We start from the raw sequence: 22,341 nt of genomic DNA on the forward strand, positions 1-22,341 counted from the left end.
ACCTCACAGCCTGGGCCCGCTGGCTTCTGCCCTCAAGTTACCCCAAAGGCAGCAGGGACACCAGGACCTCAAGAAGGGGGTTAGTTACCTGGGGATATCAGTTTCACAAGCAGCAGGAAAGCTCATCACTAGGGCCCTACCAAATTCACCCTCTATTTTGGTCAATTCCACAGTCATAGGATTTAAAAAATCGTAAATTTCATGATGTCAATTGTTTAAATCTGAAATTTCAGTGTTGTAACTGTTGGGGTCCCAACCTAAAAAGGAATTGTAGCTCATTCCAGGCGTGGCCAGGATTCTCACCCTTAGCAGCCAGCCTTGCTGCAGTTGCCATGGGAGTTCCTGGGTAAACTGCAAAAAGAACAGGAGGACTTGTGCCACCTTAGAGACTAACCAATTTATCTGAGCATAAGCTTTCGTCAGCTACAGCTCACTTCTCATCGGGAGCATTTCGATAATTTGCACTTTGTTTCCAACTCACCAGCTACGGCACCAGCCCAAGGAGACATCGGTCAAACGATGACTGCTGGCCTTGTGTGTCAGCCCCTGGCGTGGGCTCTTTCGAGTTACCTGTCTGCCTTGGTACCCAGCTGTGGGGCGCTCTCTGCTTTCCTGCCTGGGACATGCACACTCCATGTTCACTCTGTGTGCTTCTGGGGACAAACTGCAGCCGCGTGCTCACTGCCCCATGGGGAGGTATCAGCATGTGGCTAGAGCATGGGGAGGAAGGCCCCAGAACTCTAGGCTCAGCTCTGCCCAGGACTTGCTGGGTGCCCTGCAGGAAGCCTCTCCCAGCTCTTTACCACAGCAGAGTGGGGATGCTAAGCCTGTCTGACCACATGGGCTTGGGGCGCCGTTAGTTCTGACATGCTTTGAGAGCAGTTGAGAGGCATGCGGCACGGATGCGTGTTGTATGTTGCGGTATGTATGTTATAGGTATTTAAAAAACAATAGAGAGAGAGAGACACCCCCCCCAGCACTATAAGAAAGGCCCCCAGGCAGTAACCTGAAGCATGTTTCTCCCTGTACAGAGACAGGCCTGGCCAGAGAGGATTAACACCCAGAAAATGCCCCTGCCTTCCCTGTGCAACATAGACAGCGAGAGAGAGAGACCCCCAGGGGCACATGTGAGCCAGGGAGCAGGGCCAGGGCTTGCTGACCATGAACTGAGGGGCACAGGGGGGCCTTTGGGGAATCCAGAGGAGCCGTTAGGTTAGCTGAAAGCAGCTGCACTAGGAAACCTAAGGAAGGGTTACAAGCTGGCCCCAGACTGCTCAGCAAACAGCCCCAGCTGATTCCAATTCGGGGTGTCTTGCTTGGAGGCTGAGATTCTGGGAGGGGCCCAATGCTCCAGATCCAGCTGCAGGCTGGGCCATTTCCTGGCTGGGGAGGAATAGCGTAAAAAAAAAAAATAGAAAGGAGCATAAACAAGCCCTTAAATAAAATAAAATTTGAGAAAAGGGAGGGAGTAGAGCTAGACCTAGCAACCACTGGCAGCATCGTCCCTGGGAGTCTCCAAAGCATTTCCCTCCCAGCTGGACCAGGTGTCATAAATAGGCTCAGCACCGTAATACCACAACACGCCCCCTGCTCAGGATCAGGTCGCTGCACACGTGCCGCTCAGAGCTGTGCACTTGTTTGGGTGCCGTTGTGTAAGCGGCGTCGTACAGGACGGTCTGTGCCTCCCTGACCGAGTAAACCGAAATGACACAACGCTGGTGCTTCTGCAGCCTGCTGATCGCCTCTGGCTCGTCCCCGTCCCCCCCCCGGCCTCAGCACCCACCCTGCTGATCGCCTCTGGCTCGTCCCCCCACACACACTGGCCTCAGCACCCACCCTGCTGATCGCCTCTGGCTCGTCCCCCCCCCACACTGGCCTCAGCACCCACCCTGCTGATCGCCTCTGGCTCGTCCCCCCCCCCCCCACTGGCCTCAGCACCCACCCTGCTGATCGCCAGCCCAGCCTGGCACATGGGGAAGCTGCGGGGGGGGGGGAGCTCTGCAGTTCAGGGGGTGTGGATGTGTGGTGGGCGCAGAGCTCTGGCCAGGAACCCGTGGATACACCACGTCCTGCACACAACAGGCCGTAGGCAAGCGTGCCAACCTTGCACCTGCCCGTGTGCCCAAAAGGACCTTCCCAAGGGCAGCTCTGTGGCTGAGGCTTATGTGAGGCTGAGGCTCCCACTGACCTCAGCCAAGTCTCTGTGGGGCTGCCGCCAAGGGGAACAGGTAAGCCAAAGGGGACAGTGGTTTGTCAGCTGGACACTTGTCCATGGGGCACTAGCCTGAGCCCATGTCACAATGGTAAATCCCTGAGGCCACCAGCCAGCCCACACAGCCCAGCACTGGCTGCATTTTGCAAGGACTCATTTGTTCGCTCACTGTCAGGTGCTTGAGAGCTCCTTGTGTCCTGGCTGTGACTAAGCAGCCGGGCAGCAGCGCACTCCAGCCCTGCCCCGCTGCAGCATCTGTCACAAGCAAACAAAGCCAAGCAGCAGGGGCTTGCGCTGGGGGCCTGGGAGCCCTACACCCAGCCAGGGCTCCACAGGGAGCTGGAGAGGGAATGCACGCTGGAGAGACAGCTCCTGCTTTCCTAGGGGCAGCTGTGAAATACATTTGTGAGCAGCACTGAGACATAAAGGCCTGGTCCAAGGCCCACTGCCCAATCCAAGGAAGCAGGGGCAAGAGCAACAGGACAATGCCCCGCAACCCATCAGTGACAAGCGTTCCGGCTTGTAGTAACTCTTAGCGCCCAGGGTGCGATGTGCTGCATGGCCTCATGGCAAGACAAACAGACACGCTGGGCAAAGGGAAGAGTCATTACACTGCTGTACTGGTCGCTGCACCCGCACCCGGATGGTAAATAGCATCAGACACAAAACCCCGCTGAATTTATAAACAAAGGAATCGTAAATACACAGGCAGGCCGAGGCATGAGACATTGGAACCTGGGGAGATAAACAATCTGTGAGTAAAAGTTCAAAGCACCTACCACACACACGAGGTATTCCGATTATGAAACCTGTTCGCGTGATGTCAGCCTGTCTCCGCTGCATGCAAACACACAATACATAGGCGTCCTGGGTTTAGACACAGCCCATCTCCGTGTAATACACTATGAACATGGTGAAAGACATTTTCCAGTCCTCCTCTGCTTAGAAACAGACATAGCATGTCCTCCTAATGCACCCTCTGGTTTAGCCAAGTGTACGACGGCTTTACAGCAACCCCTGGGAGAATTCCTGGAAGAATCTCCGCTTGAAAAAAGTCTTAGTCGCAGGCTGTAGCTTGACGTGGTGCCTAGTTGGGTTGGATTCCCTAAGGTGCCAGGCCAGTGCCCAGCTCACACTACACTCTCCCCCTGCCAGGGATCATGGGGGGAGAGCGGGGCTGTAGGAGTACTGACATCGCACTGGAGCATGTTTCCCCATAAACAGCAGGCTGGTTTTTGCACCCACTAGGAAAAAACATGAGAGAGCAAGGGCACAGGTGCCAAGTGTAAACACGGGCGCTGGCCCAGGTGCAGCCCCAGAGCACACCTCTTTACAGAGGCCTAACACTGTTTGCCAACAGCAGCACGAACGCTGCGAGGTATCTGAGCACAGCCTGCAGCCACCCAGGGTGATGGGGCCAGGCCAGCAGGTGACATTGTTTAGGGGTCTGCAAATTAAAAATAAGTTTGCAACCCTGTGTTATGGCACAAAGTGCTATAGCTTAAGCCAAGAATGCAGTCCGTGGCGCTGACAGGGCCCAGCATACGGTGCTCCAATTTGACCCAAGTGGCTCCCTGCTGGGGCCCACCAGGTCCTCAGTATCAGGGCGGCTGCATTTGGCTTCTGGACAGCACTCTGGCTGCTGCAGAGACATAGAACCCAAAGGTGGAAAAATACAATACCAAAAACAGGAAATTAATTAAGCGAACCTAGGCCAAGGCAGTGCCCCAAGGCCCCACGCAGAGACAGGTAATAGGAGTGTCAAGCGCGGCATCTGCTGTGGGACCTGATTAACCTGGGTTAGGGGGAGAAGAGGAAGTGTGCCACAGCCTTTAACGAGCAGCTGACATGCCTCCTTCCGCCCAGGAGCCTGGCCCCTCCTCTGGCCCAGCTGCACCATCACAGAGCAGGCTGGGCTCTGCTGCACCTGTGTTCAAAGCTGTAAGAGTCCCTGTGCCCAGCCTGGCATGCCCCCCTGTGCCCCTCATGGGGGGCCCTGCTGCCCCTCCCTTACCCAGCACCTCCGCAATCATTGCCCCCAAGGCGCTGCCCCCAGCAGGGGGCTCAGTGCTAATGAACTGTGCTGGTCTCTTGGCGCCAGGCAGGGTAACCTACCCCACTCCCCACCAGCCTGAGCACCCCCCCCCCCGGGGCTGCTTCCAGGCTTTGGAGGGGTGATCAGGCCCTAGGGACCAGTCTGTCCTAGACCAGCCAAGTGCAATGCATAGCCACTATGTGCTTACAAGAGCTGTGCACTGCCCAGTCCACAGGTCCTGAAGGAAGCACTGGGGGATAGTTACCTGCCACTGAAGAGGCCTGGGCCTGTCACTTCTACCTCGCCTCCTCTCCCAGCTACTGCTGCACAAACAACCCCGACCACCCCACAATGCTCTGCCGAACCCAGCACGTGCCATTGCTCCAGGGGCCAGCTGGCCTGTTCTCCCTGCAGCAGTGCCTGGATGGGACTGGCAACTTCCACTGCTGAGTAGCCTGGGGTCAGGACTCTGGTTCCATTTCCACCTCCCATGTTGTGTGGCCTTCTGTGCACTTCAGCATCCCTCTGCAGCAGGGGTAGGTGACACCCTCCCATGGGCTGGGATGAGGCAGCTGAATTCAGGTGAGATCAGGAACCACTTTTGGATCCCCTGGACAGCTGTGCAGAGCAGTCCTGAGCTTCTCAGAAGCCAGGGGGCTGACTCACAGTGATGGGAGAGGGCTGGGTTAGCATGTCAGGATCTGGGCCCCAAACATAGAAGGGCATGGACAGGTCCCAGCTATCCCTAGCCGGGGACTATGGAAGTCAGTAGTGGGTAGGAATGGACCAGGCAGCCTGCCTGAGAGCTCCCCTAAATACACATCAGCAGTCCTGCAACACCCTCATGCCAACAGGGGGGCCCTGCAGAAGAGGACAGGAGGTAGAGTTTCCAGGACACTATTCAGACACTAACTTCAGAATAACAAGAGTTTATTTCAAAACCTGGAGTTGTACAAAAGCAGAATTAGTCAAAAAACACCAGTTACAGGTATATTAAATTTTTTTTAAAAAAAGCTTGCGTTTCCAGTCCTTAGTGGAGGAAGCTGACTGCATAGCTAAAGTAAGCTGGTTAGGGACCTTTTGCTTTGGCTCTGAGCTGGAATACTGTGGCTGTCAGTGGTTTTAACCAGCAAGCTGGTAGTTGTAGCCTCAGATCATGGAATGCATCGTTTACTAACGAATGATCAATGGCCAAGATCTCTTGTCAAGTCTGCACAGGGAGCAGTAAGACCAGCCTGAAGCCAAAGGCAGATGCACCCAAGCAGTCTTCATTACAACCTCTTTTTCCCCTGCTAACAGGATTTACCAGCTTTCAGTGCATACCATCAGCAGCATCTTCCTCACTCTGCTAATGGCAGGCAGACCTGTGGCTCTTCCCACTAGGTGCTGGGTGAAGTGTTAACAAGGCAGCAAGTCCACAGGCAACTCCACATGCAACAGGACTGGATTTAAGGCTCTTACCTACTTAGCCTATAGTGTCTACAGGCCTCATCACACACTCTCCCAGTGCTGGGCTATGGGACACTGACCATGTCAGCAACTGTATGGCCCTGCGCCTGGCAGCTTTCCCCATTCACCTTTTACTCTGGCAAATATATAGAGAGGGCAATCAAATGCTACTGGAACCATTCTAGCAGCCCCAAAGGCACAAGCCCTTTAAAGATTAAGGCACAGCTTTCTGCATCAGTGGAAGGTTCAATGGGTTTTGCAAGTTTGTCTGGTGCCTGGTAGGGACCAAACTAGACATGGTGACCAAGACAGCACCATAGGTCTTGCTGTGGTTTATAGAACAGGAGTTCTTCCCTGAGCTCACAGCTCTTGCCTCCCCTGGCACCTATACAATCCTTGACTCAAGGGAACAGTCTTCACACATTTAATGTCTCAGAGTGTGTTAGACCAGATGCAATGCACAGCCCCGGCACCAGGCACCCCGGGGCACAACTTAAGGCTCATGGGTGCTGGACAGCAAGGGCTGAGCCTCAGTCTGAGGAGACCAACCCCATTTAATTCTTCAGAAACTGAAGTCCTGGTGACTTTATAAGAATGCAGAAGCTGGAGGGTGCCCTCAGATTACCATGGTGTTTAAACCCTTACCCAGAGCAAGATTAAAATGCTTTCCAGTAATCCCAAGAAGCACTTCCCAGTTCTGTTTTCTATTGGCAGGAGTTAGGTGGAGCATGACCATGGTAGCTGCAAGATGAAGGAGCTTGGCTTGTTTGAACCCTATACTCCCGCAGAAGAGTTCTTAACCCTACACCCTCCTCTGCCACCCTTGCCCATGTGCTCAGGAGCTGCTCTGACCCCACATGGCAAGTCCAACCCCCTCGTTTCAGCTCTGGGGCAAGAGGAGTCAGTCCATGAGATGCAGCCGCATCAGGTAGTTTCAGGCGGCAGTGAGCAAACAGGTTCTCAGCTCCACACGAGCACCAGCCCCACAATAGCCTCTTGGACGCTGATCCGGATACCCAGGGCTGATGTCCTGCGAGTCTGCAAGCGTCTCAGCCCCACCAGATTGGTATTCTAATAACTGCACTCAGTGACGCTTCCTTCAACAGGTCATGCAGCGTGGCCGGATGCTGTCTGGTGTGGGGTTTGGATCCACCTGAAAAGCCAAGAGGAGTTGTACCAGACACCAAAGGGAAAGTCATCCCAGCAAGGGTCCCCTAGCCCGACCTCCCAGGGGAGGCTTTACTTACCTCTGAGTACAGTGGAGGAGGACGGTAGCGGAACTCTTGGATGTAAGCAAAGAAAGGGCCTTCCAAGCCATTGCCGAGTTCACCCGGGCAGGGTGGGGACAGGTTCTGAGCAGACTCTTCACTGGACACAACAGACGAATATTCAGGGGGAGCTGGAAGGAGAACAGAGGCATTGTGTGGTTAGGCAAGAATCTGCTAGCAGCAGACATGCAGGTAGTTATGTCTGCATTCAGCCACATCCCCTCCCCTGGATACCTGGTCCCTGCAGCACCAGGGCACACAAAGCCACATGCTAGGCAGAGTTCGGGGCAGAGGACAAGGCTCCTAGTTTGCCCAGACACTCCCTCCGGACCAGCTCACTTGGAGCTGCCGCCCCATGCGGCTGGATCCCAAAGCACCAAGAACAGATACTTACCCTCAGGCTCCTCCGGGATCACCATTCTGAGCCAGTCCAGGTTGACGCTGTACTGGCTGCTGATGCTGGATGTGCGGCTTCCGAACGGATGCAGTGGGATCGTCCCAATCACAAGTGGTAATTCCAGGAGCAGCTTGGAGGTCCCAGGAATATCGACACAAACCTTTGAGGGGGGAGGACACAGGGGTCACTCCTTAGCATTCCCTCAGCCCATGAGGACAGGCAGCACCCCACTCTCCCCAATGGGGGTGGGGTGCAAGCACGGCCTGGCCAGCAGCAGGTTCCCTTGGTAGGCGGCTAAGCCAGGTGCAGGAGGAAGCTGGCAGACAGCCTCTCCAGCAAGAATACAAGGTTTTACCTGCACAGTAAAATACTTAAGTTTGATGGAGTGGGGAAGGAGGGACTGGATATTAGCACAGGGTAAGAACCTAGGAATTCACCCTGCCACTGGCAATGTGGCATGGCTCTGTGGGGACAGCTCCCACCCATGGGCATGAGGGGCCCCAGCACAAAAAGGGCACTTCAGCAGAGTGACCAAGCCCCACTCAGTCACGGCTATGTATCAGCTAGGCAGCTGCCAGAGAAGCCCATCAGCCTGTTTATTCAAGGCCTTCTGCTGCAGGTCAGATTTATTCCACTTCCTACCTTTAGGGCGTATTCCACACGGATAATGCGGCACTGCAGGATTGAGGGGCCCACAGGGGGGATCTTCAGTGCTCGGCCATGCCACACTTCCCTCTTCCCAGCTGCAATGGAGTCGCCTGCTATGCTGGCCACCACAGACTTCTTCTGCTTCTTGGCTCCCCGGGCAATGAACGTCTGAGTCTGGATGATGGCAGCTTTGGGCACGACTGTGCGGGTGCTGCAGTTGTCAATTTCAGCAAAGATGGGGATGACCTCACCTGGCAGGAGAGAGACAGGCTCGATTAAAAAACAAACACTGGCCCAGCCATGTGGTGTGCACTGCACAAGAGAAACCAGGCACAGCTTAGATGCAGAACAGCCTGGGACTGCATTTGTTAAGCTACATCTCATTCCTGCAATTCCAGCCATTCAGTTATTTGTTCCTGAGAAGCTGCACAAAACAAGGGCATGTCTGAGCAGGGTTCAGGGGCCAGGGCCTCTCTGGAGCTTCACACCAGTATGAAGAGCCCCATCACAACACAGTGCTAGGAGCCTCGTTGCCATAAACCCTTCAGCTCCTTTCAAGCCCCACTTTGCATTACCCTTTGAACAGCGAGTGGCCTGTTGAGTTACCTGGCGTGTAGCCTTTTCGGTCGATCTTGGCGGATACAGAGACCTGGCCATGGTTGCAGTACCAGGCGCGGGCAAGCTTCTCCTTCACACCTGCCTGAGGAGCCTAGAGGAAGGGACAGAAGTGATACAAGTTTCAGCTATTTCTAGGCAAGAGCCACCACCCACCTCTACTTCCCAGGATCGCCACACAGCCAGTCCTCTCCCATTCAAGCAGATTTTATTGCTCGTCTCCAGCTAGAGTTGTGATCAGAGATTAGGCACCCACTGAGCAGAGGGCAAAAGTCTCAGGGACGGTTCCTCCTGCATCTTTAGGACACATCTACCCAGCAAGAACAAACCCCAGCAATGAGTCTCAGGGCGGAGGTCAACCGACCCAAGCTTGCACACAGGGCTAAGAATAGCAGTGTAGACTTGCCAGGCTCCAGCCCAAGCCCAGATGTCTACATGGATATTTTTCACCCTGCAGCACAAGTCCTGTGAGCCCAGGTCAGTTGGCCCGGGCTCAGACTCTCTGCCACTGATCTCTTGTTTTGCTGTGCAGAGCCCCTGCCAGGACAACAGGCAGGGCAGATGCTGATCTGGCTCCTCATGTTTTTAAGCCAAGGTTTTCACGCAGGATTGAGAGAAGCTCCATTTGGAGCACCTCTGTTTTGGGGAGCCCAGCGACAGACATGCTTTGAGAGGGCAGGTGTCTGCCATGTTCTGAACATCTGGCTCTTTAAAGGCGGCCCTACTGTGTCACTAGTCACTCCTGATCAATCTTAGTCCGAGCTAAGGTCAGCTTGAGCACACTGGCTCAGGTCTTGGCATGTCGCTCTGGCTGGCATTCACTTACCAGCAAGGCCGGGGTGTTGATGTCAATGGGCTCGATCACTGTGAATTCTTTCTTCGCTTTCTTGACAACTGACCAGGGTCTGTGGAGCCTGGCTTTCACCCAGTAGCGCACATTACCATGCCGGCCTTCAAAGGAGGTGGCCAGAGTCCTGCCCGGGGAGAAGCGAAAATGGTTAGGGGTGGGTTCCTCCACGGGATTCACAAGGAGACACTTTATCCACCTACAGAGCAGACACCCAGAGCCTGTATATTTAAACTGGGCTTCCTCTGGGGAGCTGATGATGTCCTTAACCAGTTGTACTGCCCCCACCCCGTCCTTTAGACTCTTGCAATGGTGCGAACACAACAAATAAACTGAACTTACTCTGGGAGCTGAAACGTGAAGGGGAATTCGTGTTTTCCTGCCTGCAGAACTGTGACTTCACCATTGTCTGGGGAGATGACAAGAAAAATTTAAGATGAGTATGATCATATCTTTCTTGCAAGACTTCCTTATCGGAAGAGTGCTGCTTGGCTGTCACTTTACAGGAAGTGCAGAACAGCCAGCCACTAGCCACGTTACTTTCGTTCTGACTCAGGAGTCGCTGAAGCATTTGACACAGAAAAGCAAAATAAAGACCTGAATTCACAACAGTTGTCACATGGTCAGGCTGAGGCTCTGCAGGGTGCCGTTTAGATTGAACACAGAAGAGTCCTCATTTGATAGAGGACTATCAGATTTATTTAAGTGAATATATTTTGACTATTAAAAACCCAGAGGACATTCCGGTGAGCTCCAGGGTTATACCAAACCCCACACGTGCCAAGATCTTCCTCCCCTGCACTGCAGCTCGCAAAAATCCTGCCACGCCATTTCTGCTGACCGAAGTAACTGATGCGCAAACAAACTACTGCCCTGCAGCTCGACACGCACCCGCGATCCCTCTTCAAACACTGAGAGGGATCCCCCAGGAGAGGCGGGACCAGAGAAGGGAAACGTAAAAAAATTAAAGTCACACCCTGCGGGACGCGCTGCTGCGGCGGCGTTTCGGCGGAGACCCACCAGCCCTCTCCCGCAGGCCTCCCGCACCTTCCCCGGCTGCCGCGCGTCCCCTCTGCCGCGGGCCCGGCCGACGGCTCTCGCCCAAGCGGAGCAGACGGCAGCGGAGCCGCGCTCCCGGCCGGTCCCGGGGAGGGCCCTGGAGCGCCAGCGGCGAGACGCCTCCCGCCTCCCCGGCCGGTCCCGGGCGAAGCACCAGGCGCAGGGGCGCCCGGCCCGAGCACCCCGCCCCGGCCAGCGCCCAGCGGCGCCCCGGGCCCTACCTGGCGGGGCCAGCAGCGTGTCGCGGTGGCTCAGGAACGGCACCTGGTCGCTGTAGCTCTGGGTGTAGGCGGTGCTGGAGCCGGCGCTGCGGGACTCGGTCCAGTGCACCCGGGCGCAGCCCTGGGCGTGCAGCCGCAGGGCGCCGAGACGCGCCTCCCCGGCCAGCTCCAGGACCACCCGGCCGGACACGGCCTCGCCCGGGCTGAAGACGGGCGGCGAGTCCAGCTCGGGGCAGTCGAGCAGGACGCAGAAGCGGCGGAGCCGGTCGAAGAGCATCGCGGGGCGGGTCGCGGCAGGACGAGCAGCGGCCGGACGGAGCAGCCTGTGGGGAGCCCCGGCCCCGGGGCCCTTTAAATGCCATGTGGCTGGGCCGGGCCGGGCCGCCCCTCGCCCGCCGCCCAATGAGCCGCCGGGCCGGGCCGCCGCCGGCCTATCCCGGGCGGGGGCTGCCCCGCTGCCGGAGAGATTGATGGGCCGAGCTGTGCGACCCGAAGCGCTGAGCTGGGTGGGGGCGGCCCGGGGAGAGCAGCCCCCCCAGCCCGGCCCCGCCCCCCCATTGGGGCTTTGCCGGCAGAGCCCGGGGGTAGAGCAACCCCCCACCCCCCGAGATCAACTTTCCCCCACTGGGCAAAGCCGCCGCGATCTCCAGCGCCCGCTGCCCTGGCGGTCCCCAGCTCCCAGGCCTGCCCTGCCCTGGGCTTGCTGGGAAGCGGGGCTCGGGCTGCAGGCTGGGCAGGCTCCAGCGGGAATTGCTGTCCGCGGAGAAGGGCAGATTCCCGCAGACACCCAGTACAACCCGCTCTTTCTTTTTAAACATGACAAGAGAACCACTAGGAAACAGCCCCTTGCATGGCCGGTTATCGCCCCAGCGCTGTGCCCGATGCTGGGAGCAGAAGCCCATAACAGTGATCCCCCCAGGCGAGGCTGACCCTCCGCTGATCATTTCCTGGGTCCCTAGGTCTAGACAAATGATGGCCAGAAACCAAACAGAGGGATTCTGAAACCATCTCAATTCTGGACATGCCACATCCTGTCCATGTGTCCCCTGTCCCCAGGCCCAGCTTCAGCCACCTCCTCTGACCCCTCCATCCACTCAGTGCTAGCAAATGCCCCTGCTCCTCCTCCTCCAAATTCCCAACTGTCCCTGTCCTAGGGTCCAGTAACACACAAGCTACAGTACAGGCCATGCTGAGAAACCCTCCTGCCGCTCTGCATTGCTGTTCTGCTGCATCCCCACCTGACTTCACAGAGTCAAGTGCAGCTGTCCCACCTGCATTTGATGCCACAGTTTAAATGCACAAATGCTCAAAAGTGAAGCACTGGGCCAAGCCCAGAACACTGCAGATTGGCAGCCCGACTGCAGGCAAGAAGTCAGCCCAGTCAGCACTCGCTATGGTGCGACTGGGCACACAGGAGTGTGTTTGCGGGACACAAAGAGGAGTTTCAGGATGTAAGTGTTTGATGCTTTCAAAAGAAATAACCCAGCAGCTCCCCATTCCCACTTCAATTTAGCTGAGCCCAGCATCCCGACAACTTGCACTCGGTACAGTATTGACCAAAATCCATTTTCCCAGAAGCCTAGTTGACAAGATTGATGCTATGGGGCTTCTCACTAGGGAACTGAGTGGAACAGCTCAGCTTAGCTGCTCCTCATTTTGCTCCTTGGCCCATGTGCTTGCACAGCAAAGGAGACACCCACTCTTCTCCTAAGAGCAGGGATGCTGATGGTACAACCTTAGGCACTGAACTCAATACCTACCACAGCCTGATTTACCAAACTGGAGCTGCAGAGAGAACCACTCTGGGAGAAAACCACGTTATACGCTTCCAGGTCTGTAAAGTGGTGTGTTTTACCCATAACTCTTGCAATTAATTACTGAGCAATTTGTCTTGCTTGTGTTTTTAACCAGGCCAAGTCCAGTGCTGTACAAGGTTTGTAAGTGGCCTATCACTGTCCTGCGCTTCAAGTCTACAATGCCCAGGAACAATTAAACAATCTCGCGTGTAAATGGAGTGCCCCATTACCCAGGACAAACACGCACCAGTTGTTTATGGCGTTCAGCAAAAGGTAGAACAGTGGGGTGCTGGAGGCTCTGTGCATACCGAGTTGATCCTTGGTGCAGGTACCTCTGTTATTAATTATGCAAAGACACGTGCCTGGCTGTAAAAAGTGACCGAAGGCAGTAAAATGGCCCAGGACTTCTAAGGGATTAAAGCAGCTCCAGCAGCTTTCACTTTAATGATTACTATTAATTTGTTAAGCATCAAGTGTGCTCTGCCCCCAGGCCTGGAGGTGGTGGTGCACCAACGAAGACAAGGTCCTCATCATTGGCTGGAGAAAGCATGACTATAATATAGCATCAATTCAGGCCATGCTGTCCAGGACCTGCCCCTCCAGAACTCCTGCTTTGAGTGTGTTATTCTCTCAGCCATTGTAGATCATGTTGGGCTGAAGCCATGTAAGGCTTGCTTGGTCAGCTCGGAAAGCTCGATGTTGAATTCCTTCGAAGGTTTCTGCCTGATCCAGCAACAGGGAAAGGGCCTGTTGCTTTGTTACATGTATGTGCAGTGCCCAGCACAGGGGTCTACCCACAGGCAGGGGTCTACCCACTACCAACATGCAAACAGCAATACAGATTGCACATGGTTCAGCTCCTGCAATGGGAGTTTGCATGTGAATTCCACTAGGAATGGCCACAGCATAGGAAGAGTTAATTTGTGACAGCCAGCTCTGGGAGGCTCCTTGTCATCCCTATGGGTACCTCAGGATACAATCATTCCTCACTCCCACAGAGACATACTTGCTGTCCTGTTTTAAGGCCGGAGACACCTCCCAGTGCAGTCAATGCAAAGACTTGCACTGACTTCAGTGGAAGTTCGATTGGGCCCTTGTAAAAGATTGAGAATTTCCCCACTCTGTCTATGGCCCCCATGCCCCTGCATCTGATCCCGACAATCTTTGAGGGAAGTACTGTCTGCATGTTAGAGATGGGGAACTGAGTCACAGAGAGACTCTAGGTCTATCTGCAATGCAATCAGGGGGCGGGGGGCGTGATCGTAGCACACGTGAGGCAGGCCCGAGCTACCTCGTGTGGGTACCAATAGCAGTGAACCCACTTCCCTAAACTCTGGACCATCCTTCCTGTCCATAGCTCCTCGTATGCTGTCTCTCCAGAGAGCATTCTCTGTCCCATGCATTTCACTGGCCCCTCACAGTGTCTGTGCCTGGGTTCGGAATGGGGGTAGGCACAGATGCATTGAGAGGCAGGGAATTTTCCAAGCTGCATCGAGTCTCTGAGGGTGGGTCTGGGCTCCGCAGCTGAGCCTGTTGTCACTGCCTGTCTGCGAGGTGAGCATGATGCTGCCAGGGCAGGTGGACGAACAGTTTTCCCTGCAATGTTATTTCACTAGGCAACGGTCCCATTGACATGAATGGAATGTCGCACATCTGATTTTGGAAGACTTTGACAATGGGAAAAGCAACATTGTCTTGGTGTGACTCACCACTCTTGCATCCTATGGCAGCCTGGGGCAGCAGTGTTATGACACATCAACGTTGCTAATCGGTCCACTGTGGTTCACCTATAGGACTACAATTCTAGCAGGCTGGGCAATGTAAAGGTATCTATAGGCCTGCACCTGACTCCTCTGTGAGCCCCCTCAATTTCAAGGGGCTATGAGAAAGCCACTGTTCAGTAAGGTGCACTGTGGAGTAGGGATCCAAATCTAACTGCAGGAGTTTTGGAGGCCTTTCCTCTTACTGCCCTGATAGGTGTAAAGCAATGCACGTTGGAAAAAATAATCCCAACTATACATACAAAACACTGGTTCTAAATTACCACCCAAAAAAAGAGATCTTGGAGTCACTGTGGATAGTTCTCTGACACCTTCTGCTCAATGCACACCAGTGGTCAAAAAGTCTAACAGTAAGATAGGAACAATTAAGAGAGGGATAGAAAATATCATATTGCCACTATATAAATCATAGTGTTGTGTCCAGTTCTGGTCACCCCACCTCAAAAAGGATATTGTGGAACTGCAAAGGGTTCAGAGAAGGGCAACAAAGATGATCAAGGGGATGGAACAGCTTCCATACAAGAAGAGATTAAAAAGATTAAGCTGTTCAACTTAGAAAACAGACAACTAAGGGGGGATATGATGGAGGTCTATAAGATCATGAATGGTGTGGAAAAAGTGACTAGAGAAGTGTTATTTACCCTTTCCCACAATATAAAACTGGGGGTCACTCCATGAAATTAATAGGCAGCAGGTTTAATACAAAAAAGAGGAAGTACTTTTTCATACAATGCACAACTAACTGTGGAACATGTTGTCAGGGGATGTTGTGAAACCAAAAGTATAACTGGGTTCAAAAACTAATTAGATCAGTTCATGGAGGATAGGTCCATCAATGGCTCTTAGCCAAGATGATCAAGGACACACAACCTCATCCTCTGGGTGATCCTAAACTTCTGACTGCCAGGAGCAGAAGATAGGGATGGATCGCTCCCTAATTACCCTGTTGTGTACACCTCCTCCGAAGGTCTGGTGCAGGACACTGTCAGACAGGATACTGGAGAAGATGGACCATGGTTGGAATCAGTCTGGCAAGTCTCATGTTCTTATGCCCTTCTGGCCACCACAGATAGCCCATTTCAACCTCTAGGGCATGTAAATCACGTCAGAGATAACCAGGTCTGCTTATTAATTAGCATTTGAAAAGCACTTTGAAGAGGAGAGCATGATATATGTGTTCAGCATTGTGATCTAATGGGCATATTACCTAATTAGGAGCAGTAAATTTGGTGCAGCAGCATCATGTGTAAAACATTCTTTTAGAAAATCATTGGAATCTGTATGAGTTGAGGAAAAGGAAGAGACCTTTTAAAGAACAAATAAGAAAATTTAAGACAAAATGAGTTCAGTTAAGGTCCCCACGGAGTTCTCCACCAGGGCTACACCCACCCAAATCTGTGTTGGTCCGTCCGTTAATTCCCTAACACACACACATTAAATGGGAGTTAAGTGTGTATCAGTAATTTCACAGTACATGGCAGTGCCCCTGTACTTATCCTAAAGACAGGTGCTGACGCAGTCAATTCCTTGAGAAAGTCAAACATAAAAGAAATCGCAACATGTGAAGGATCCAAATGCACAGTGGAGGCCCCCAAAGAGCCCTAGCTGCCCGTCAGAGTGACACCAGGCGATTACCATGGGATAAATAGCATTTGCATTCCCATGGTAGAGGAAGCTGGTTTTTGATCTTCTCCCTTTCCTCCCAATGTCGCAGGTTTCCCCACTCACTTATCACACCTTGTGCAGAGGAAAGAGGTTGACTTTTCTCCCTGTGCTCAGACAGGATCCCAGAGTTCCCTGAGCCTGAGTCCCGCTGGTGGTGATGGTGCCATTGACAGTGGATGTGCTCTCCCCATGTACAAAAGGGAAAATGTCACTAGCAGGCAGCGCCTTGGCAGTGCCTGGCTTTGCGATTAGTCCCACTGCGCCCACCAGGGCTTCACACAGACCAGGCACTGCCAAATCACAGGGATCTTCTGTCTAGTGCACAGCGTTAGCATATGCCGCAGCCTGCATCACCACCCAGCGGGAGCCGCGGGGCCAAGCAAGCCCAGCGTCTTAGCAACACTCAGAGGGAGGAACCAAAAGGTGACTTTGCCTTGGTGTTTCAGGGCAGGGAACCAGAGGCACCTAGTGGCCAAACAGCAGAGTCACACGCTTAGAGCAGTGAGCTATCGGTCTCCTGGCACAGGTTGGCCCACCGGGGGCCTTGACCAAAGCTTTGCTGACGTAACTAGCAATCAGGGGCGTGAAAAAGCCACACACCACTAGCCAACGCAGCTGCGCCAGCAAAGCTCCCAACGTAGATGCGGCTATGCTGACAGAAGAGGGCTTCTTTCGGCATCACTAATGTCATCTGGGGCAGAGCACCCAGGCCCATATTTCCTGTGCCCAGGTGCTACCCTGCCCCCTAACCAGGACACTCCTATGCAGGCCGAGGAGGACTGAGACCCTGTGACAAGATGCAATCATGGAAGGTGAGGGAGAGGCCCAGCCACCCAATATGCAGATCCAATGCCGGGCGTGTGCAGCTCTCCACCCACGGGGCCGGGCCCTTGGAAAGAGCCCCCCAGGGTTCTGTCAATTATCAAGGGGCAGCTCTGACTCAAATGCAATGGAGTTTCTGTAAGAGCCTGCGAGAGGCACTGAGCCCAGCTCCCTCCTGCCTGGCACCTCGGGACACCAATGCAAAGCAGGTACCAAAAGCTGCCACGTCAGAAAGGCGGTGTGCCATGCCCACTTTGCACAGGAGGCCCAATTCTGCATCGCCCTGCCACTTCCCAAGGCACCTGCACCAGTGCAGCACCAGTGGAAAACACCCCCAGCTCACTTCACCCCACACTGCGCTCCCTTTGCACTGGTATAAATGGAAACACAAGGTGCAGGGCAATGGAGAACCAGGCCTAGTCTCGATTCTGCAGAGAGAAGTGGACCTAGTGTCCCTAGCTGGGTTCTTCAACGAAGCTACAGTCCATTTTTGATGCCTGTGTGACTTGCCTGGGGCCATGATCCTGCAGACACCAGGTGAGCAGACCCACTGAAATCACGTGCTCAGCATTACACCCACATGTGAGTGTTTGCACCAGCAAGGCCCTCATCTTTCTGTGTCACTGGTTCCTTGGCTGTAAAGAGCATATCGTAAAACCCAGACCCAGGGTGACATTGTCAAAACTAACATAGGCACTTAGGGGCCAAAATCCCACTGAAACTCAATTAAATGCGGGCTCCTAAGACAATGTTACCCTTAGACTGATCTCTTGGGCGCAGGGCCGGCTCTGCTGGAGCTTTGTGCAAGGCCCAGCACGGTGGGGCCTGCCCTCCAGGCACTACTGCAATGCAGATAATAACCACCACCGGTGCTACACCCCATGTAAAGTGCTTTGGGATTGCGATGGCAGAGCTGGGAAAGGGCAGCTTTGGGCACAGGCGCTCTCTAAATACCCGGTGTGTTATTTCATGCAGAAGAATCCAAGGAGATTCCCGTTTCTGCCTCTGCCCGCTGAGCCCCCTCTGTCCGTCTGCTTAAGGCAGTTACACAGCAGGAGCCTAACTGCCCCCACACTCAGTCCGAACAAAGGGTTCCCCAAAGGAGGCACACGCCAGACCAGAGCCAACAACCCAGCTGCCTCCTGCGCATGGCCTGCCAGCCAGCCTGCCAGGGGTAAGTGACCCCGGCACAGGGCACCGTGTGGGGAGGAAAGTCGGGGTCTCAGGCTGGGCTTTCCAGAGGAATTGGTACAACTGTACAACGTCCCCTTAGCACACAGCTTCACAGGGCTGCCTGAGCAGCCCGGGGCGGGGCGGGGAGGGGGGGAATGCTGCTGCTCTGCAGGCTGGAAAGAGGATCGGAAAAGAGAAGGAGAGAGGATGTAAACCCGGAGTTCAGCTGGGCCAGAGCAAACCGGGAGAACCACAGGACACAACCCCCCTGCACGACGGGCATGTGGGTGCAGCACAGATCTCCCTAGGCTCAGCTCCCTGGCTGGGAGCCTGGCTGCACGCGGGAGGAGCTCTAAGGTGCTCATAGCTCAGCAGGAAGCCCAGCCCCCAGCCCACGAGGGCTCTGCTCTGCGTTGTTACCATGGCACCTGCTGCATTCTTTTTTTAAAACCCCGGACAACCAGTAGATCTCACCAGGAAGCCGCAGCTGCTGCAGGAGAAGCAGGGAGAGGCCACGTGGGTGGTGCACAGAGTGCTGACGACAGGCACTTCTGCACCCCCGGCAGTCCACATGAAGGGACTGGGGCCCCTGCAGCTCTCCTGACGATGGGGTATGAGCGCTGGGTGGGGCCCCATGGCAGCAGTCTTGACTGCACAATGGGTTTTCTCAGTAGCACGTCTCTCGCCTCCTCCTGTCCTTCAGGAAGCAGCAATCACACACCCGGTGCCCCAGGGAGAGCGCAAACCCAGCACAAGGTCATAGCCAATAAAGTCACCAACCCTGGGGTCCGGCAAACCCCACCGCAGCTCCCCACAGGGCCTGGCTAAACCTTCCCGCCCCAGTGGGTGAGGCCAGGGGCCAGCAATGAAATACTTATCTCAGCTCCAAGCTGCACCACAGCAGGGTCCTGCCAGGACAGAGCAACTGATCTTATTGCTCCAGAGTCTGGCTACGTGCTTCCCCCGCGGCTCCAGGAGGCTCTTGCATCATGCGAACCAAGCCACGAAATCTAAACACAGACAGCAGCTCACAGCTTCCCAGGGGAGAGTCACAGCAGGTATTAATGGGGAACAAAACTCACCCCATCATCCTCCTAGCTCCTGAAATCACCCTCACGGCTACATGCAAACAGGAGAGCACCGCCCTGTGTGAGCTCATGGTGGGGCCTCTCCCCAACCCCCTTATCCACTCACCCTCCTTTCATTGTAACTTATATAGTGGCAGTGTAGGAGCCAGAGCCCCTGCTCAACGGGGAGGGAAACCAAGGGCTGGATTCACCAGGATGCTGCACAGGGCAGCCAGCGTGAACCAGCAAATCTGGCCCTACGCGCTTACCTGAAAGAAAAACAACTCACCAAAGGATCGAACACGATTCACCCCACCTGGGACAGCGATTCCTCGCATCCCACATCTGATTATTCAGTTTTGTTTAACACATTCTTCTAGCCAGAAATATCACTTGTGTCCTTCTGGGATGAGCAGCTTGTTCCCATGCCAGATGTGGCCAGAGATCTGCAAACTACATGCTTGGCAGTCACACGTCTACTCCCAGTTCAACCCCTGCAGCCACCTGGCCGCTGTGTGAATTCACAGGGATTGGCTCCCTCCACCTGGCACCTGAGTCTGCATTTACACTTCAGCAAAATGCCAACATTCACAGTGCCAGGTGGGGAGAATCAGGTCGACTGGGATACAGAACAGGGCTTCCCTTTGGGCCATCACTGCCACGGGTATCTCCTGGGCAGAGACTCCATGGGGAGAACATCTTCATTACCCAAGGCAAAGCTAATGGCTTGATCGCTGTTAATGAGCACAGAACCCCTGTGCTATTAGTCCTGTCCATCCTAGCTTGGCTGCATTGTGCTGGGTGGGTCTGAGCAGGCCGGCCCTATTAAGCTGACTAAGGGTGAAGTCCAGGAGGGGTGTATTGGACCAGAGCCATGGAAGAACAACAAATATTTGCCTGCCAGCTAAGTGCTCCATTCACACCTGAGAAGACTTCGCTGTTTACCTTTCACTGTACAATCAAAGCAAGAGCTGGGGCAGCTTTGTGTGTCCCAGGGCCGAGCCCCTGGTACAGAGATTTGGTCCGAAGAGGCCTCCAGCCGGGCAGCAGAGAGCACTCCCTCGAGGGGATGCTAGCGTGGGAGCAGGTGAGTCAGAGGCACTTAGTGAGTGCCTTTGGCTTTCAGTGGGAAATGGGGCTTAAGTCCAGTAAAGCCAAGGGCAGTTGTACTCATAGGTCAGTTAAGCATTTGAACCCCCGCCCCACCATCTCACAGGGCAAACCTGCCCTTACAGGAGCTGTGGTCATGAGCACTCCAGGGCCGGAGCTCGCTAGCAGCATCTTTGTGAAAGGCCTGAAGCCGAAGAGCCCCCCTGGAGTGACCCCTGTGAAATCCCCTCTGGTGCCCTGGGTCATGCACTGGCCTCTCCCAGCTCCACAGAGCCAGGGGTCTTTTCTCACAGAGCTCTTGTGAGAGAGCCTTCATTGCTGCTCCCTGCCAGGAGTGGGAGAGGCGCCACGACAGGGGGTGGGGGGTCATGCTGGCCCTGCTCTGAGGTTTGGCATCTCCTGTCTCCAGGGCCTGGCAGAGGAAGGTTTCCTGGGAAGTGCTATCAGCATGACACCTTGCCCACCGGCATTAGCCAGTGCCGGACTAGGCTCCATGGCTGATTTAGAGTTTGGAACAGCCCAGAGCTAGACCACCGCCAGTGCTGCCCTGAGCATGAGCCAGGCATCATCTGCCCCCCGTGAGAGCCCAATGCCTAGCTCTCCTTGGCGAGGGTTATTTCTGTAAGAGGCCTGTGGGCAGGGAGAGGCCAACGAACCGTTGGTTTGCAGGGTTTAATACTGAGCTAATGTCACTCCCCCTCCACATGGGGCAGGGAACAGCCCCTGAAAGGGCCAATTCAAGCTACTGGAAAACAGGGCTCGTATTTAGTCAGGAAGGATCCCCAGCCCCTGCATGTCTGGCACCACCATACTCGAGCTGGAGCCAGATCTAGACTCCCCACAGCGGGAGGGTCTGACTGCATTTGACCCAGACGCCCTATTTCAGAGAAGTAAAATCCTCAGCCCTGTGACGGGCTAGTCCAGGCAAAACTCATGTTGCTCGATCCTGCCTTCCGCCCATGCAGAGATGGTAGGAAATCTTTCATGAAGCGGGCAAGCTCTTACCTGTCTGCAGAAATGGAAAACTGCTGATTGCCTTGGGCAGATCTCACCTCCACAAGTGCCGTTGCACTGGAGGTAAGGAGCTACACCGGAGACGTGTGCATGCACCATCCCCTTCCCAGCTAGAGCGTGGCGCAGTACGTCGAGATCCCCGTTCGCCTCCCAGTTCTGGAGACCAGAGTCAATGACTTGGGCAGTGAAAGGGGAGAGCCACAGCTTTTCAACGTGAGCCCCTGGGGCGTGTTCACCCAACAGCGGCTCCCGTGGGGCTGCGCAGAGCAGACGCTGCACCAAGGTCCCTCAGGGTCACCTGGCACTGCTTCCTCTCTCAGCCCAACCACACACCGCAAGGAGCAGGAGGTGCTCCCGGGGAACAGAGCCGGGCGGGACAAACCTGGCCCTTGCCCTCCAAAGCAGGCCATGTCCCACGTACCAGCAGCTAAGGGGGGAAGACGTGAAGGAAACGCCCTGCTCAGGTGCCAGGACACCCTCCCGGCAGACTGGCAGGGCTGGGCACTGGGACGCGGACAGCGAAGGGGGGACGATGTGGCTCCCTAGGGGCGCCAAGGACCCGCTCCCATGGGCGGGCAGGGCTGGGCACCGGAGAGCAGCTCGCCCAGGCCAGGGACTCACCGCGGATGAGCTGGTAGCGTGCCCTGAGGTAGGGCTCGTAGGCGGTGTAGTCGCTGTAGACCGTGTTCATGCCGACGCTCCTGCTCTCCAGCCAGTGCGCCGAGGCCAATCCCCGGGCGCAGACCTCCAGCGCTCGCACCTTCAGGACCTTGCTGAGCTCCAGCACCACCTGGCCGGAGAGCAGCTCCCCGCCGCGGTACACCCCCTGCGCCGGGCCGCCGGCCAGCTCCAGCGCGAAGCTGCGGATCTTGCCCAGGGGCTGCATGGCCGGCGCCGGGCCTGGCAAGCTCCTGTCCCCCGGGGCCGGGTCTCCCCGGCGGGGCTGGGGCTCCGGAGAGCGAGCTCGGCCCCGCGGAGTCCCGGCTCCAGCGCAGGGCGGCTCAGCCCATCGCGGCGCCCCAAGCTCCGCACCAGGCGGCCCCGGGAGCGACGCGCGTCGCCGGCCACACCTCCCCGCTGCGCCGCGCAGGGACCTCCCGAAAAGCGCAGCAGCCCCGCCCCGCGGCTGGCCCCGGCTCCCTGCTCTCCGGGCGCTAATGCC

At 55.4% G+C, this 22,341-nt stretch overlaps 1 protein-coding gene across 2 annotated transcripts; it reads right to left on the reverse strand.

The window, feature by feature from the left end:
* Window positions 1–5,160: 5,160 nt before the first annotated feature.
* ARRDC2 (arrestin domain containing 2) lies at window positions 5,161–22,275 on the reverse strand. 2 transcript variants are annotated; one of them, XM_073324475.2, is made up of 8 exons: window positions 21,801–22,275; window positions 9,814–9,880; window positions 9,451–9,598; window positions 8,616–8,718; window positions 8,004–8,260; window positions 7,359–7,521; window positions 6,944–7,095; window positions 5,161–6,849 (listed from the first exon to the last, which is right to left on the reverse strand). In XM_073324475.2, the coding sequence occupies exons 1-8, from the start codon at window positions 22,063–22,065 to the stop codon at window positions 6,796–6,798; spliced, it is 1,209 nt and encodes a 402-aa protein (XP_073180576.1). In that variant the 5' UTR covers window positions 22,066–22,275; the 3' UTR covers window positions 5,161–6,795. The 2 variants fall into 2 exon arrangements, with proteins under 2 accessions (XP_073180576.1, XP_073180575.1); XM_073324474.2 differs by lacking the exon at window positions 21,801–22,275 and adding an exon at window positions 10,752–11,097.
* Window positions 22,276–22,341: the final 66 nt, after the last annotated feature.

This window comes from Lepidochelys kempii, chromosome 25 (assembly GCF_965140285.1).
Source record: "Lepidochelys kempii isolate rLepKem1 chromosome 25, rLepKem1.hap1, whole genome shotgun sequence".
Taxonomy (NCBI): domain Eukaryota; kingdom Metazoa; phylum Chordata; order Testudines; family Cheloniidae; genus Lepidochelys; species Lepidochelys kempii.